The following is a 13372-nucleotide window of genomic DNA, read 5'->3' on the forward strand; positions in this document are numbered from 1 at the left end:
TTTTTTGTAAGGGTTTTTCGTCCATAAAGACCGTGAATGGCGCCGCCACAAAGGTTGGGGGGTTTAGGGAAGCTTTTGAAAGTATAGGGGGTTTACGGAAGTTAAGGGTAAAGGTCGAGGACCGTTGATGATTATCAGCCCTAGGATTGATGTAGTGAAGTTAACATCCTTCATTTTCTGCAGTTCTGAAGACACTAAACAGTGAGAAAAGACTTTTGCAGATGCTATTGGCGCGCGACATCGATGTTTTGAGAGTTAGTCTTAGGGCAAATTCTATTCTGTTAGTCTACAGTCAAACTCAAAGCTTTTACTTTTCATACTTAAAATTGTCCAATTTTATTAGGAGATGTTTTCGTAGTTTAAACTTGAGCAAGGAAAATTTATGTATCAAATTTATTTTACAAATTTCACATAGGTGTTATTTTAAAGAGGAGAAGACAACTAAAAGATAATGAAAATTCATATTATTAGTTGATTATTGTTGTTTTTGATCCTGATTTATGTATTTTTTTGAAAAACATAATCTATATATTTAGGGGAATAAAATTCATATATAATGTGAAAAAGTATAAAAAATAAATTAAATTATTCATAATTATATAGCAATTAAATTTACAATTCTCACATAAAATAACTTAAATAAATAAATCTTACAACTCAAAAAGTGATGATAAGACTAAGAATTGCATTAAGCATAGACAATGATGATATGTCAATGTAATTAATCTAATTATTGATCAATTGTTTTACAGTTATCTCAATCACGTGAAATTCAAACAAACTTTAATTAAATTAAAAATTTGTTAAAAACTCACTCCGTAAACTAAATAAAAACTTAGTTAAAAAATATTAATTAAATACTTTTTCATACAAATAATTATTGGGTTGGAAAATAATGTAAATATTAAATTATTCATCTATATATTATGACAATTTTTTATATTAATTGTATTGTTTTATTGTCGTTTTAATTGTTATTTTGATAAATAAAATGCAACTGAAATTAAAATTATGAAAAGTCCAAGATTATGTTTGTAAGTCTTTTAGAAATAGATGTAATTGTGATTTATAGAATTCTAATTTAAATACAAAATTAATAAATTATTTATAGTTGTAAATAAAATATAATCTAATCTACTATGGTTTGTATAGATAATTTAGTTCTACGCTGCAAAACAAAATTCAAAGTATATAAAGAATTTAAATCTTGATTTCTTTTTATAAATTCATATATAATTTTTTTTTTAAAATGATATGCTACTAAAATATAAAAGAGCTTAAAGTAAATATACTATTGCAATTTTTCGCAAAAAAATAGTATAAGGATTTTGTTATCGAAAGTAGTCTTATAAAAAAGCAACACGTATGCAATCTTCGTTAAAAGGTTATCGAGTACATACTTTATGATAAAAAAATAATTCTTTTTATTAGAAATTGCAAAAAGAAAAAAACAATTGAATCATGTAAGCAAATTTGAGAGAAATAAAAACATATTTCGAAACAATAGATAAAAATATAAAATGTAAAATTGTATCGATTTTTTTCATATTATTTTTTGATAAAATTATTATTTAAATTAATTTTTAATTTGATTCGCGCAAATGCGCGGGCTTACGACTAGTTACTACTATTATTTTAGGTATAAGATTTATTCTCCTTAATTTTGAAAAACTAAATTTTTTAGATATTTTTCAATTTCATCCTTTTCTTTAGCCTTTCTTCTCTCCATTTATTTTTGTCGAACTCAACTCAAGTCAAGCTCAAATAAATACTCTCCTTTAAACCCCTTTCTTTCCCCAATTCAAAACGCGCTTCTCTCTCTTCATCTCTTCAAAACTTCTAACTCAAGCCATCTCTCTTAGGCGGCAACTCCTTTTTCACAGATCCATTTCCTACCGACAAACGGTGCCGTTTGTTGCTCTCAAGTCATCAGATCTACACGATCTGATCGGACTTCACCGCTACCGTTACCGCCGATCGTATCTGTTTGCTTAGCTGATTGTAAATGGATAATTTGATTTCTCTGGTTAATAAAATACAAAGAGCATGTACTGCTCTCGGTGATCACGGTGAAGCTAGCGCATTGCCTACTCTTTGGGACTCTTTGCCTGCTATTGCCGTCGTCGGTGGCCAGGTGAACTCTCTATTGATCCTTTTCAATTAGGTTTTCTTTAAGAAGTTAGTTAAGATTTAGCTTCCTAGAGAAGACTGTCTAGTCTAAGTGATTTGATTTAGCTTTGACTAAACCAGCTGACGGTTATTTTTTTATTATTAATTAGCATTTCTAAGAATTAAAACTGTGCTAATTTTTGTGTTTATGTTTTTTAATTGCTTTAACAGAGTTCAGGAAAGTCATCAGTGTTAGAAAGCATTGTCGGAAAGGATTTTTTGCCTCGTGGATCCGGTAATTGGTTGAATTTCAATGTTTATACACTAATTTAATTATTTACTCTAAGTTTATCCTTACTGTGTATTCAATGTGTTTGTTTAGGTATTGTTACTCGTCGTCCTCTCGTGTTACAGCTTCATAAGAGTGATGAAGGTACCAGAGAATACGCTGAGTTCCTTCACCTCCCTAGGAAGAGATTCACCGACTTTGGTATGTTTCTTTACCAATATGATTATTATTGTGCTGCTCGCATTGATTAAATGTGCTCTAGTGTTTTGTTAGTTCTCTTACTTTGTTCTGTTTGCCCATGTTAATTGTATTTGTGCAGCTGCCGTTCGGAAGGAGATTCAAGATGAGACCGATAGAGAGACTGGTCGTTCAAAACAAATCTCTACTGTTCCAATTCATCTGAGCATATACTCTCCGAATGGTAAGAGGTGGCATCTGTTGCTGTAATTAGTCATAAATTGGTTTACCTTACATGTGAGCATCTAATGAACTGTTTTATATTTTACTTCTAACCAATTTATGTTTCAATATGAACATAACTCTTTTTTTTTAATTAGAATTAACATGTAATTTTTTCAATCTTGGCAGTTGTAAATTTGACGTTGATTGATCTTCCTGGGCTTACAAAAGTGGCTGTTGGTAAGTTGCATGTGTCCTAGTCTTTACTTGCTATTTATCTCTATGCTTTCTTCTCTCTTGCTTTATGTTTGGTTTCATATAAGCCTAAGAAGAAAGATAAAAGGGCCTTTTACTTGTTCGATCACGTCAAATGAAATTAGTTCTTACTTTTCTAAATCAGCTAGTTCAAGAAGTAAATGCCTCTAAATTAGCCTCCTTATCTTTTATTGGTACTAATAACACAGCTATGGGTCATTGTTCTGCACTGTTTCTGATTCGATGTGTTTTGTGCAATGTAGAAGGGCAACCGGATAGTATTGTGCTTGACATTGAAAATATGGTTCGCTCCTACATTGAGAAGGTAACATACATCTCAAATACTACTTAGGAAAAAATTGTCTAAGAATTGGAATTAAGTTGGATTAGGATTGTTTTTTCATTTTCTTGACTCCTGACAAGAGGCAGACATTTTTTGGAATTAAGTTGGATTAGGATTGTTTTTTCATTTTTTGGACTAATATGTTGGGCTTAAAAATCATTTTACTGAAGGCTGTAGATTTTCAATGCTGACAATGTTATTTGACAAAAACATTATGCAGCCCAACAGTATAATTCTGGCCATTTCACCTGCAAATCAAGATCTTGCAACATCTGATGCAATAAAAATATCTCGTGAGGTGGATCCTACAGGTTAGCTTATGCAATTATATTAATATGCTTATAATGCCTTTTTTCCCTCAAATTTTGGTTTCTCAGTTCAAAGGTTGGATGTGTTGAAATTTAAATCACAAGGGCAATCAGCAAATGTTGTTATCCTATTATTCCACAAGTTAAGAGTATATGGTCCCTTAAAAGTTTATAATATATTGTTGTTTTATTTGTTTCTCAGGAGAGAGAACTCTTGGGGTCTTGACAAAGATTGATCTTATGGATAAGGGTACTGATGCAGTCGAGGTAAACTGGCTTAGTCTTGACTGCTGTTTAAATATTTAATTAATTTACATAGCTTAAGAATGTGGTCTAATACCACACTTTTGGATGCATTGGAGTACTTTGTACTTAGTTAGTCGAGGGGGATAATCTTTATGTGCAAATTGACCTGCTTTAATTCTGTGAAATATGCATCTTAGATAAGATTGATTAAGATGTCACTTCATACAAGTTTAAGAAAATGAATTGGAAAGGAAAAAAGAAACAGAAGTGGAAGCTACACTAAGAGTGATTGAGAGAAGGACATCATACTTGGGAATTATCATGTGTGCTTTTAACTTATAGTACTTGATAATACATTATTATTTGAAAAGTAAGCAAATTTAATGAAACACACTTAGAGGACACACGTACCAATATATTAGAAAATGTGAGAAAATACTTATTAGTTGCAGAATTACAAGTGTTAAAGGAATCATCCGGTGCACGAGTGCTCCCTGGCTATTGCGGGATAGGGGTGGTTGTGTATTTATATGTAACCTTTCCCTTGCAAATACAAATAGGTTGTTTCCACGCCGCAAACCCGTGACCTATAGGTGAACAAAGAAGCAATTTTACCATTGCACCAAGGCGCGTCCTCAGCATAATTACAAGTCCCTGCCATTTTTTTTGCTACCACTTGCGATATAAAATTTCAGATTTAAAAGTGACTGGATTATGGGCTTCCGAAATTGGGGAAGCACGGGAGCCAATTAAGATTGCACGAGGATCCCGCTAATAGAATTGCTTTATTGCTAAAAGTAATAGCAGTCGTTAGATGGGGCACCAAAATCTTTCTCCCACAGTTCTAGGGGTCATCATCCACCTGCTGATTTGGACATGCTTGGGATGCTAAATTATATTGCTGTTAAAAATGTTTTGCTATGATACTCTTTAATCACAGTTTGAATTTTTTTAGATACTGGAAGGAAAAGCTTATCGGCTAAAATTTCCTTGGGTTGGTGTTGTGAATCGCTCCCAAGCTGATATCAACAAGAATGTTGACATGATTGCGGCTCGTCGTAGAGAGCGCGAGTATTTTGCCAACACAGTAGAGTACAAACACCTTGCTTCAAGAATGGGTTCTGAGCATCTAGCAAAGGTGCTATCAAAGGTAGGGTGGTGTCCATTCCTCTTTGGGTTTATATCTCACTTGCTCACAATGCTTTAATTCCATTGTAAGGATTGAGTTAACATAATTTTCACTTGGTTTTTATATCTCAGCATTTGGAAACTGTAATCAAGTCCAGAATCCCAGGCATCCAGTCCCTTATCAACAAAACAATCGCTGAACTGGAATCTGAATTTAGTCGTCTTGGAAAGCCTGTTGCTGTTGATGCTGGGGTAAGTCTTTTTTTTGGCCATTTCTGTTTCAAAATGCTGCTTTTTAATGTCAAGCCGACCAGGTATTCCTTTCTCATATTTGCAAGAATTGCTAAGAATCACGGCATTTGACTTTCAGGGAAAGTTGTACACAATCATGGAGATATGTCGTATGTTTTACTCAATATACCAAGAGCATCTTGATGGAGTGTATGTAAAATTATATTAAGTTATTTTTTTAATCTGTTATTGGAATCTTATTTTCTATATTCATCTTTACTCTGTTAAAGGATTTTTTTGCTGATATCTTGACAGGCGACCTGGTGGTGAAAAAATATATAATGTTTTCGATAACCAAATTCCTGCTGCTTTAAAAAGGTTGCAGTTTGACAAGCAACTTTCGATGGAAAATATTCGTAAACTGATTACTGAAGCTGATGGATATCAACCTCATTTGATAGCTCCTGAACAAGGATACCGTCGTCTCATCGAATCTTCTATAGTTACCATTAGAGGTCCTGCTGAGGCAGCTGTTGATGCGGTATGCATAAATGTTTCCAAAAATATTAAAACTCTACTTGACATTATGAATGTTTTACTTGTCTTTTTAACTTACCAATCCACTATAATCGTATTATTTTTCTTATGCAATATCTTTTTGTCTTGAAGCTTATGCCCTCGTTCTGTTTCTCAGAAAAGATAATTGCTTATTCCGTATAAATAATTTCTTTAACTTGATTTGTCTTATTTTGTTTGTTCATAATTCTCTGCTTTTCCCTGATATATGAGATTTTCTTCTGAACAGGATAGTGATATTACCACTTTTCTCATGACTGATTTCTCTTGAGTTAGTTTGTAATCAGTTATACAGATGTTGCTTCAATGAAGAAGATTGATAACTGATTTTCCAAATTCACCTTTAATACATGATGTATATTGATGGCTGCAAAGTCTAAACTACTTTATTTTCAACTATGCAAAATGGAGTTTGGGATGGTGTGAGCATAATGAATAGAATTGTTGTTCTCCACGCTTAATTCTTGATTGTTATCAAATCCAGGTTCATGGTTTATTGAAGGAGCTGATTCACAAGGCTATCAGTGAGACTCCGGTATGTTCCTTCGAATCTAGTTGCTTCCTTGATGCACTTGCTACTTTTATGCATGCAGCATACTGCGAGGGTTGCTGCATGGTAAAGCTTACAGGGCATAATCATGCAGGGCTACCTGTTTTTAATGCTTATTGTTTTTGGCCAATAGAAAAACCCATATCCTTCGCCTTGATATCTAAAACTGTTAGCTAAACTTTGATTCGTTTTGGTTATCTCAGGAGTTAAAGCAATATCCTGCTCTTCGAGTGGAGGTTGGGAATGCGGCGGTTGAGTCGCTTGAAAGAATGAGAGAGGAAAGTAGGAAAGCTACACTTAAGCTAGTTGACATGGAGCACAGCTACTTGACAGTTGATTTCTTCAGGAAGCTTCCTCAAGATGTTGACAAGGGTGGCAATCCCACACATTCAATATTCGATAGATACAATGACTCGTATCTTAGACGAATTGGTAAATTTTATCGTTACATTTATTTTTCTTAAATAGCAATGCTGCTGTATCACTGTTAAACCGTGAATTTTTACTATTCTGTTCAGGATCGACGGTTCTATCGTATGTGAATATGGTGTGTGCAAGTCTTCGTAATTCCATTCCTAAGTCCATCGTTTACTGTCAAGTGCGAGAGGCCAAACGAAGCCTGCTCGACCATTTCTTCACCGAACTGGGAAAAATGGACGTAAGTAATATATCCTCTTTCTACTTTTATCTAATTGTCTAATTCTGACAATAAAATGAGATTAATAAATGTAACTCACAACCTAACTTATCTCTGCAGCAAAAATATCTGTCATCATTGTTGAATGAGGATCCAGCAGTGATGGAGCGGCGCGCTGCACTTTCGAAAAGACTGGAGTTGTACAGGAGTGCTCAAGCGGAGATTGATACAGTCGCTTGGTCTAAGTAGGATACGCAGCAGTTAAAACATTCTTGTTTTAAGATACTAGGCTTGCTGGCTGTGTTATTCTTTCATTTGTTATATGTACCGGGGAAGGAGGGGAGCTCCGAGTCTTTTCTATTTTTGGGTTGTAATGTGCTACTAGTTAACAAAAGGGTTGGGTTTATTTCCTTGGCCTATGCTATACAAATATGTAGTAGTATGATATACGAATTTGCTATTAATTTTTCATGCTCAACATCTGCATTGTGCATAGTTCATCTTGTAATAGTTTGAGGCACTAATTTGCGTAGTGGCTGTTTTGACAAGCCATTTGTTTTGCACGACTTATGGGGGATGTATTGATCTTTTAAGTTGTATAACATTTTTGTAAGTATCCAAACTGGCTAAAAAGTAAAAAGGGGCACAGACAAACAAACATTCACAGTTTTAAGTGCATATTTAGGCTTTCATTTTTATTTTGATAAAACAAACATTTACAATTTTAAGTATATATTTAGGCATATAACATTCCTTAACTTATTTTTTTAATAGTTTTGAGTTTCCATTCACCCTAAATTATATATTCTAAATTCTGTACTTTTACTAATCACAGTACAAAATGCACCCTCAAAACACAAATTAATTCAAATAATTAGTCAAATTTTAAAGAAATTAAATGTATGACTAATAATAGTATATTTAAATCAAATTCAGGAAAACAAAATCTATTAAAAAAAGAGCAAATTAAAACTTAAAAAAAACAAAACAAAATCTCTCTGTATTGCTTAGAGAGAGTGAGAGCAAAGTTGATAGATCTAATTAAAAAGGTAACTAGTTAATCTCAAATTCTTCAACTTTTGCGATCATCAACTTCATCATCAAAGTAGTGTTTCCAGCGAGGATGATTCTTCCATACACTGGCCATCTCTTCAATCGGTATGCCCTTAGTCTCCGGCAAGTAGAAGTAAATAAAGGTGACCATAACCACCACACAGGCGGCGAACACCATGAACAGCCCAAACTTCAAATGGCAAAGCATCGCCGTGAAGATTTGTGCGATGAGAAAGGTGAAGATCATGTTTACTGAAACGTTGATACTTTGAGCGGCTGATCGGATTTCCAACGGGAAGATTTCACTTGGTACTAACCAGCCGAGCGGACCCCATGACCATGCAAATCCGGCAACATAACAACATATAGCTGCAACCACAATTCCGGCGTACCACTTCTGCAATTCTCCTGGATTTCCGGAGACTCCAAATTTCACACCGATCGCAATCGCCACAATAATCTGTATAATTAAGATGCGCATTAATTAATAATAGTAAACACGGATATTAAAACTAACGAATACTAAAAATGCTGAGATAAATATTGACCTGGAACAAAAGCATCTGTAAGCCGCCGACGATGAAAAGCAATCTCCTGCCGACCTTATCGACGGCAGCAATGGAAACCAAAGTAGCAAGGGCGTTAACAACACCAGTAATCAAAGAAGAAGCGAGAGAAGCATTACTTCCAAATCCCATAGTCTTAAACAAAACCGGAGCGTAAAACACGATCACATTCATCCCCGTAAGCTGTTGAAACATCGGAATACAAATCGCCATAACAAGCTGCGGTCTGTATCGTCTTCTTAAAATATTTTTCCAAGCATCAACACCCCGAGCTGCATCACTGGCTGCTACTATATCGTCGAACTCTTCGTCGACATTGGGGACGCCACGTAGTTTCTGAAGCTGTGTCTTGGCTTTTTCTGGTTTGCCAGTCTCGATCAAAGAATTGGGAGTCTCGGGAAGAAGAAACGATCCCAACAAGATGATCGCAGCAGGAACAACAGCTAACCCTAAACTGTATCTCCATCCTTTTCCTCCTTTCATGTCAGCCAAAAAATAGTTGAGAAGATTGGCTACTAAAATTCCAATTGTTATGGAGAATTGGAACAACATGTTCAGTGCCCCCCTGTAATTGTATGGTGCCACTTCTGATAGATAAATTGGCACGGACTGCACAACCAAATCAAAATATTATTAGCATGGAATACATAAAAAAAGTTTGCCTACTATAAATTAGGGCAGAGGGAGTACCTGATTGGCAGCGCCGATACCTAAACCGAGGAAAGCTCGACCAACGTAAAGCATCCAGAGATGGCTAGCAAAGCCATTCAAGAGAGCACCGATGGCAAACAGAACACCACTGCTCATCATCGTAACCCGGCGACCCAAATACCGAGTTACATGTGAAAACCCTATAGATGAAAAAAGAGCCGCTACATATAAAGATGACGTAAAGAGCGTCAGTGTCTCGTCGTTGAATCTGCAGTACTGATCGTCTGATGGCGTAAGTGATGATTCTCTTCGGTAAACCTTTGGAAAAAATTCCTTCAAAAACGAATCCATGGAAGTAACACCACCTACACAAATCCATGCACGTATAATTAATTTATAGTAAAAAAATCAAAAGCTAGCTAGAATTTGTATGGAGTAGAGTGAATAACTACGTACCTGAAATACCCAAATCATAGCCGAAGATTAGACCTCCGGTGGCTGCGAGAATGCAAGTATATATTACCTTGAAAGTTAGTTTTCCGGGGTACGTTTTGCTTGGGTCAGTCGAACCAATATCTCCTCCTCCGGCCATTTTTTTCTACTTAGAGCGTAGAAAAATTAAGAAGAAAAGGATTTTTTTTTTTTGATGAATTAAGAAGAAAAGGATTATGAACTGAGTTTACAAGTCACAGCTATATCTGTATATATAGTGAAGAGAGGCACTTATTTCCTAAACCGATCAGGACTAAGAAATTGTATCTTAATTAAGACACTATTCCTAATTAGAGTTTTCTTTTTCTTTTCAAAATTCCTAATTAGAGTTGCTTTACTTGTAATTGTTCTTTAATTGCCTTTTTTTTAGGGATCGGTAGATGTTATATTTATAAGGACTGTCATCGGACTTTTTTAATATTTATTTATAAAAGGCGAGCTTATTTCGAATTCAAACTGGCCGTAAGATAAAAATAAATATTCAAATCCGACCTAAAACAGATGGACTTAAACGGCTCGAGTGAATATATGAGTATACATTTATTCTAGGGATGAACGAGATGGACATACAATTATATGCTATTCAAAATTTGTTTTAAGCTTGTATTTTGCACGCATTAAACTCAAAATAAATTAAATTACTATAACGGTATTTATAAATAAATATTAATATATTAAGTAAATTAAAATTTAATTTATAAATTTATTTACTGACAAAAAATAATAAATTATTTCTTTTTGGTAAAATTATAGTCAAGCAATTAGAAAACTCACCCGAACATTTTAACCATAAAGGACAATGAAACTAAATAAAATGTTAATTCATAAAAAAAAAACTACAACTACCAAACTCAAATTAGCACAAAAATCTAGAATTAAGAAATCATAATTTTGAATTCATTGAGAATCTGCATCACTAAAACTCAAGCCAATAAAATCTTAATGGAACTAAAAATTTATCCATGCAATCGCAAAAACAATTTAAATTTCTTTACAAAAACACATTATAAATGAATTTTCATAGTGAAAAATTAAAACAAATCTTTCTCACCCGAAAGCGAATGGCAACGAAGAGTAGTTTTAAGGAGAATTTATTACGTGAATTTAGTTCGCCGTGTAAGACTATAAATCATCTATTTATTATGTGACACGTGGTAATAATAAATGTAATAATCAATTAGAGAAATTTTTAAGTAAACTTAGTCCACCACGTAATATGTGCGCTAAACCTATTACATAATGACACGTCATTAAAATGATGGCAATCTTATAATATTACTATTAAAATGTGTAAATAAATAATAAACGACTTTACAAGATTGCCATCATTTTAATGACGTGTCATCTCCGTTTTATGTAGTTGTCTATTTAACTAAAATTGTAGTACATATTAAAATAGTGAGTGTTTTGTTTTAAATTATAAGTACAAATATAACCCTATTAATTAATAAATATATTATAAATTGATTTATAGAGTCATTTATTAAAAAGAAATACATTTGAAAGATAATACTTAAAGTCACATTGAAATTCTAAATGTACAACTAATTAATTAAGAACAAATATATTTTACTAAATGAACAATTAAAAAATCCAAAAAATATACTCCCTCCGTCCCAATAGAGTTGTCCACTTTGCCTTTATCACATAGTTTAAGAAAAGCAATCATTGTTTATAGTTTTTGTAAAATTTTCCTTACTTTTCTTGTCATACCCCTATTTAATGTAGGGTCCACTTCCAATTTACTTTTATTAGTGGACTTTAAATAGGGGTAATGTAGGAAAATTAAGTGTAAAGTTAGTTACTTTTTGAAAGTGGACAAGAGTTTTGGGATAAAAAAAATTCTTAAAGTGGACAACTCTATTGGGACGGAGGAAGTATCATACTTATTGTTTAATGTTTAACTATAATTAATATGATATTTATTGATTGGTTATAATATTTATTGTTGCTACGTGTCCCATTTATAAATGAATGAATGAACTAAATTTACACAAATATTTCTCAGTTTCAAGGGTAACGATTTTTTTCACTCCAACATTAGTTTCCGCACTCCATTATAATTGCAGCTGGACATTAGTTTCCGCACTCCATTATAATTGCAGCTGGACAATATTACCCTCATTCATCTATTATCCTGTAATAAATCACTAGAAACTAAGGGGGTGTTTGATAACCCAACTTATTACTTAAATTAATTTTTCAGCACTTAATTTTTTTAAGTTGGTTTGATAACCCATAATTTGCCAACTTAACTTATTCAGTTAAGTCAAAAACTGCTTAAAATAATAAGTTCTAATTTTTGACTTATTATTTCTACTTAACACGCTAAGTAGGAAGAATTTTATTAAATTGACTTTTATGTCCTTATTGTTATCATATTATTACTCACCTATATTACATCTTCCTCTTTCACGCATTAAACCCTAATTCTAAATTTCATAGACATTACAAATCAGTGAATCTAGGAGCAGAGTAGGAATTATTTGGTCTCAGAAAGGTATGCTTGATGTTCATAATCATGTTTTAATCTAATTAACTTTTCTGTATTTTTGTTCTTTTAAATTGTCTTTATGTCTGTTTCTTTCATCTGGGTTTTTAAAATCAATAATGGGATCTAGAGCAGAACATTGCTAAAATTGAAATTATTAAATTCACGACAAAATATGAGATTTGGGTACTGTTTGGAGGAGTCCTAGGGATTAAAATTATTAGATCAGCAAATTGATAATGATCAGCTCATCTTTTTTTGTTCAATGTTTTATGAATTAATTATTTGTTACAGTAGCATGCAATTTGAGGGAAAAAAGAATAGATTTCATCAAAGTCAAATTGGGTTGCAGAAACTCATATACGTTTAGTATTATTATCAAATTAAGAAGTAGTGGACAAATTGCAAATGAGTTGATGAATAGGAGAGTTTAGATATTTATTATAATAATAAAAAGTTTGTTGTATCTTTTTATTAAACATTAGTACTTTATAATATTATGACAAGTTTATAATATTTATTTTATGATAATAATTGTTCATATATTATTAGTTCTACTTTTATGTGTTAAAATAATTTATATCATATGTCTAATTTAAATTTACGATAATTAATGTTAAAAGGTTAAATAGGTAAATTTAATATTTTTTGTACTTTTTAACAATCATAGTTATCAAACGGACTTAATCAATTCAGCATTTAAAAAATTCAGCAATTATCATATTCAGCACTTAAAATTCAGCACTTAATTTCAGCACTTAATTTTCAGTTTTATCAAACGCCACCTAAATGTCAATATAAAATTATAAATTACTGAATATGAATCCAAAATCTTAACCAACTGAAGAGTACAATTTATTAAATGTCTTTATTTTTATTTGTGTATAAAATATAAATATAGGATTGGGATCCCTCAAGTTCATTTGAACCCATACTATTAAACTTATATGGTTGATTGTGTTATGATATTATAAAAAAATCAAATATAGATAAATATAATAATTTATTATTTTTTTAATTATCTGATTTGGAACATAAACAAACTTAT

General features: G+C 32.5%; 2 protein-coding genes across 2 annotated transcripts; one reads left to right on the forward strand and one right to left on the reverse strand.

The window, feature by feature from the left end:
* The first annotated feature begins 1723 nt into the window (after positions 1-1723).
* LOC126677464 (dynamin-related protein 5A) lies at positions 1724-7564 on the forward strand. Its single transcript, XM_050372097.2, has 16 exons — positions 1724-2134; positions 2341-2404; positions 2492-2599; positions 2718-2819; positions 2987-3037; positions 3316-3377; positions 3616-3706; positions 3906-3970; positions 4905-5099; positions 5210-5329; positions 5448-5518; positions 5624-5849; positions 6369-6419; positions 6638-6866; positions 6953-7092; positions 7192-7564. Exons 1-16 carry the CDS (start codon positions 2006-2008, stop codon positions 7318-7320), a joined length of 1833 nt encoding a protein of 610 aa, XP_050228054.1. The 5' UTR covers positions 1724-2005; the 3' UTR covers positions 7321-7564.
* Positions 7565-8051: 487 nt separating this feature from the next.
* Positions 8052-9993, reverse strand: LOC126676815 (sugar transport protein 1-like). Its single transcript, XM_050371105.2, has 4 exons — positions 9798-9993; positions 9381-9706; positions 8673-9299; positions 8052-8584 (listed from the first exon to the last, which is right to left on the reverse strand). Exons 1-4 carry the CDS (start codon positions 9931-9933, stop codon positions 8144-8146), a joined length of 1530 nt encoding a protein of 509 aa, XP_050227062.1. The 5' UTR covers positions 9934-9993; the 3' UTR covers positions 8052-8143.
* Between the last annotated feature and the right edge of the window lie 3379 nt (positions 9994-13372).

This window comes from Mercurialis annua, linkage group LG4, assembly GCF_937616625.2.
Source record: "Mercurialis annua linkage group LG4, ddMerAnnu1.2, whole genome shotgun sequence".
Classification (NCBI taxonomy): domain Eukaryota; kingdom Viridiplantae; phylum Streptophyta; class Magnoliopsida; order Malpighiales; family Euphorbiaceae; genus Mercurialis; species Mercurialis annua.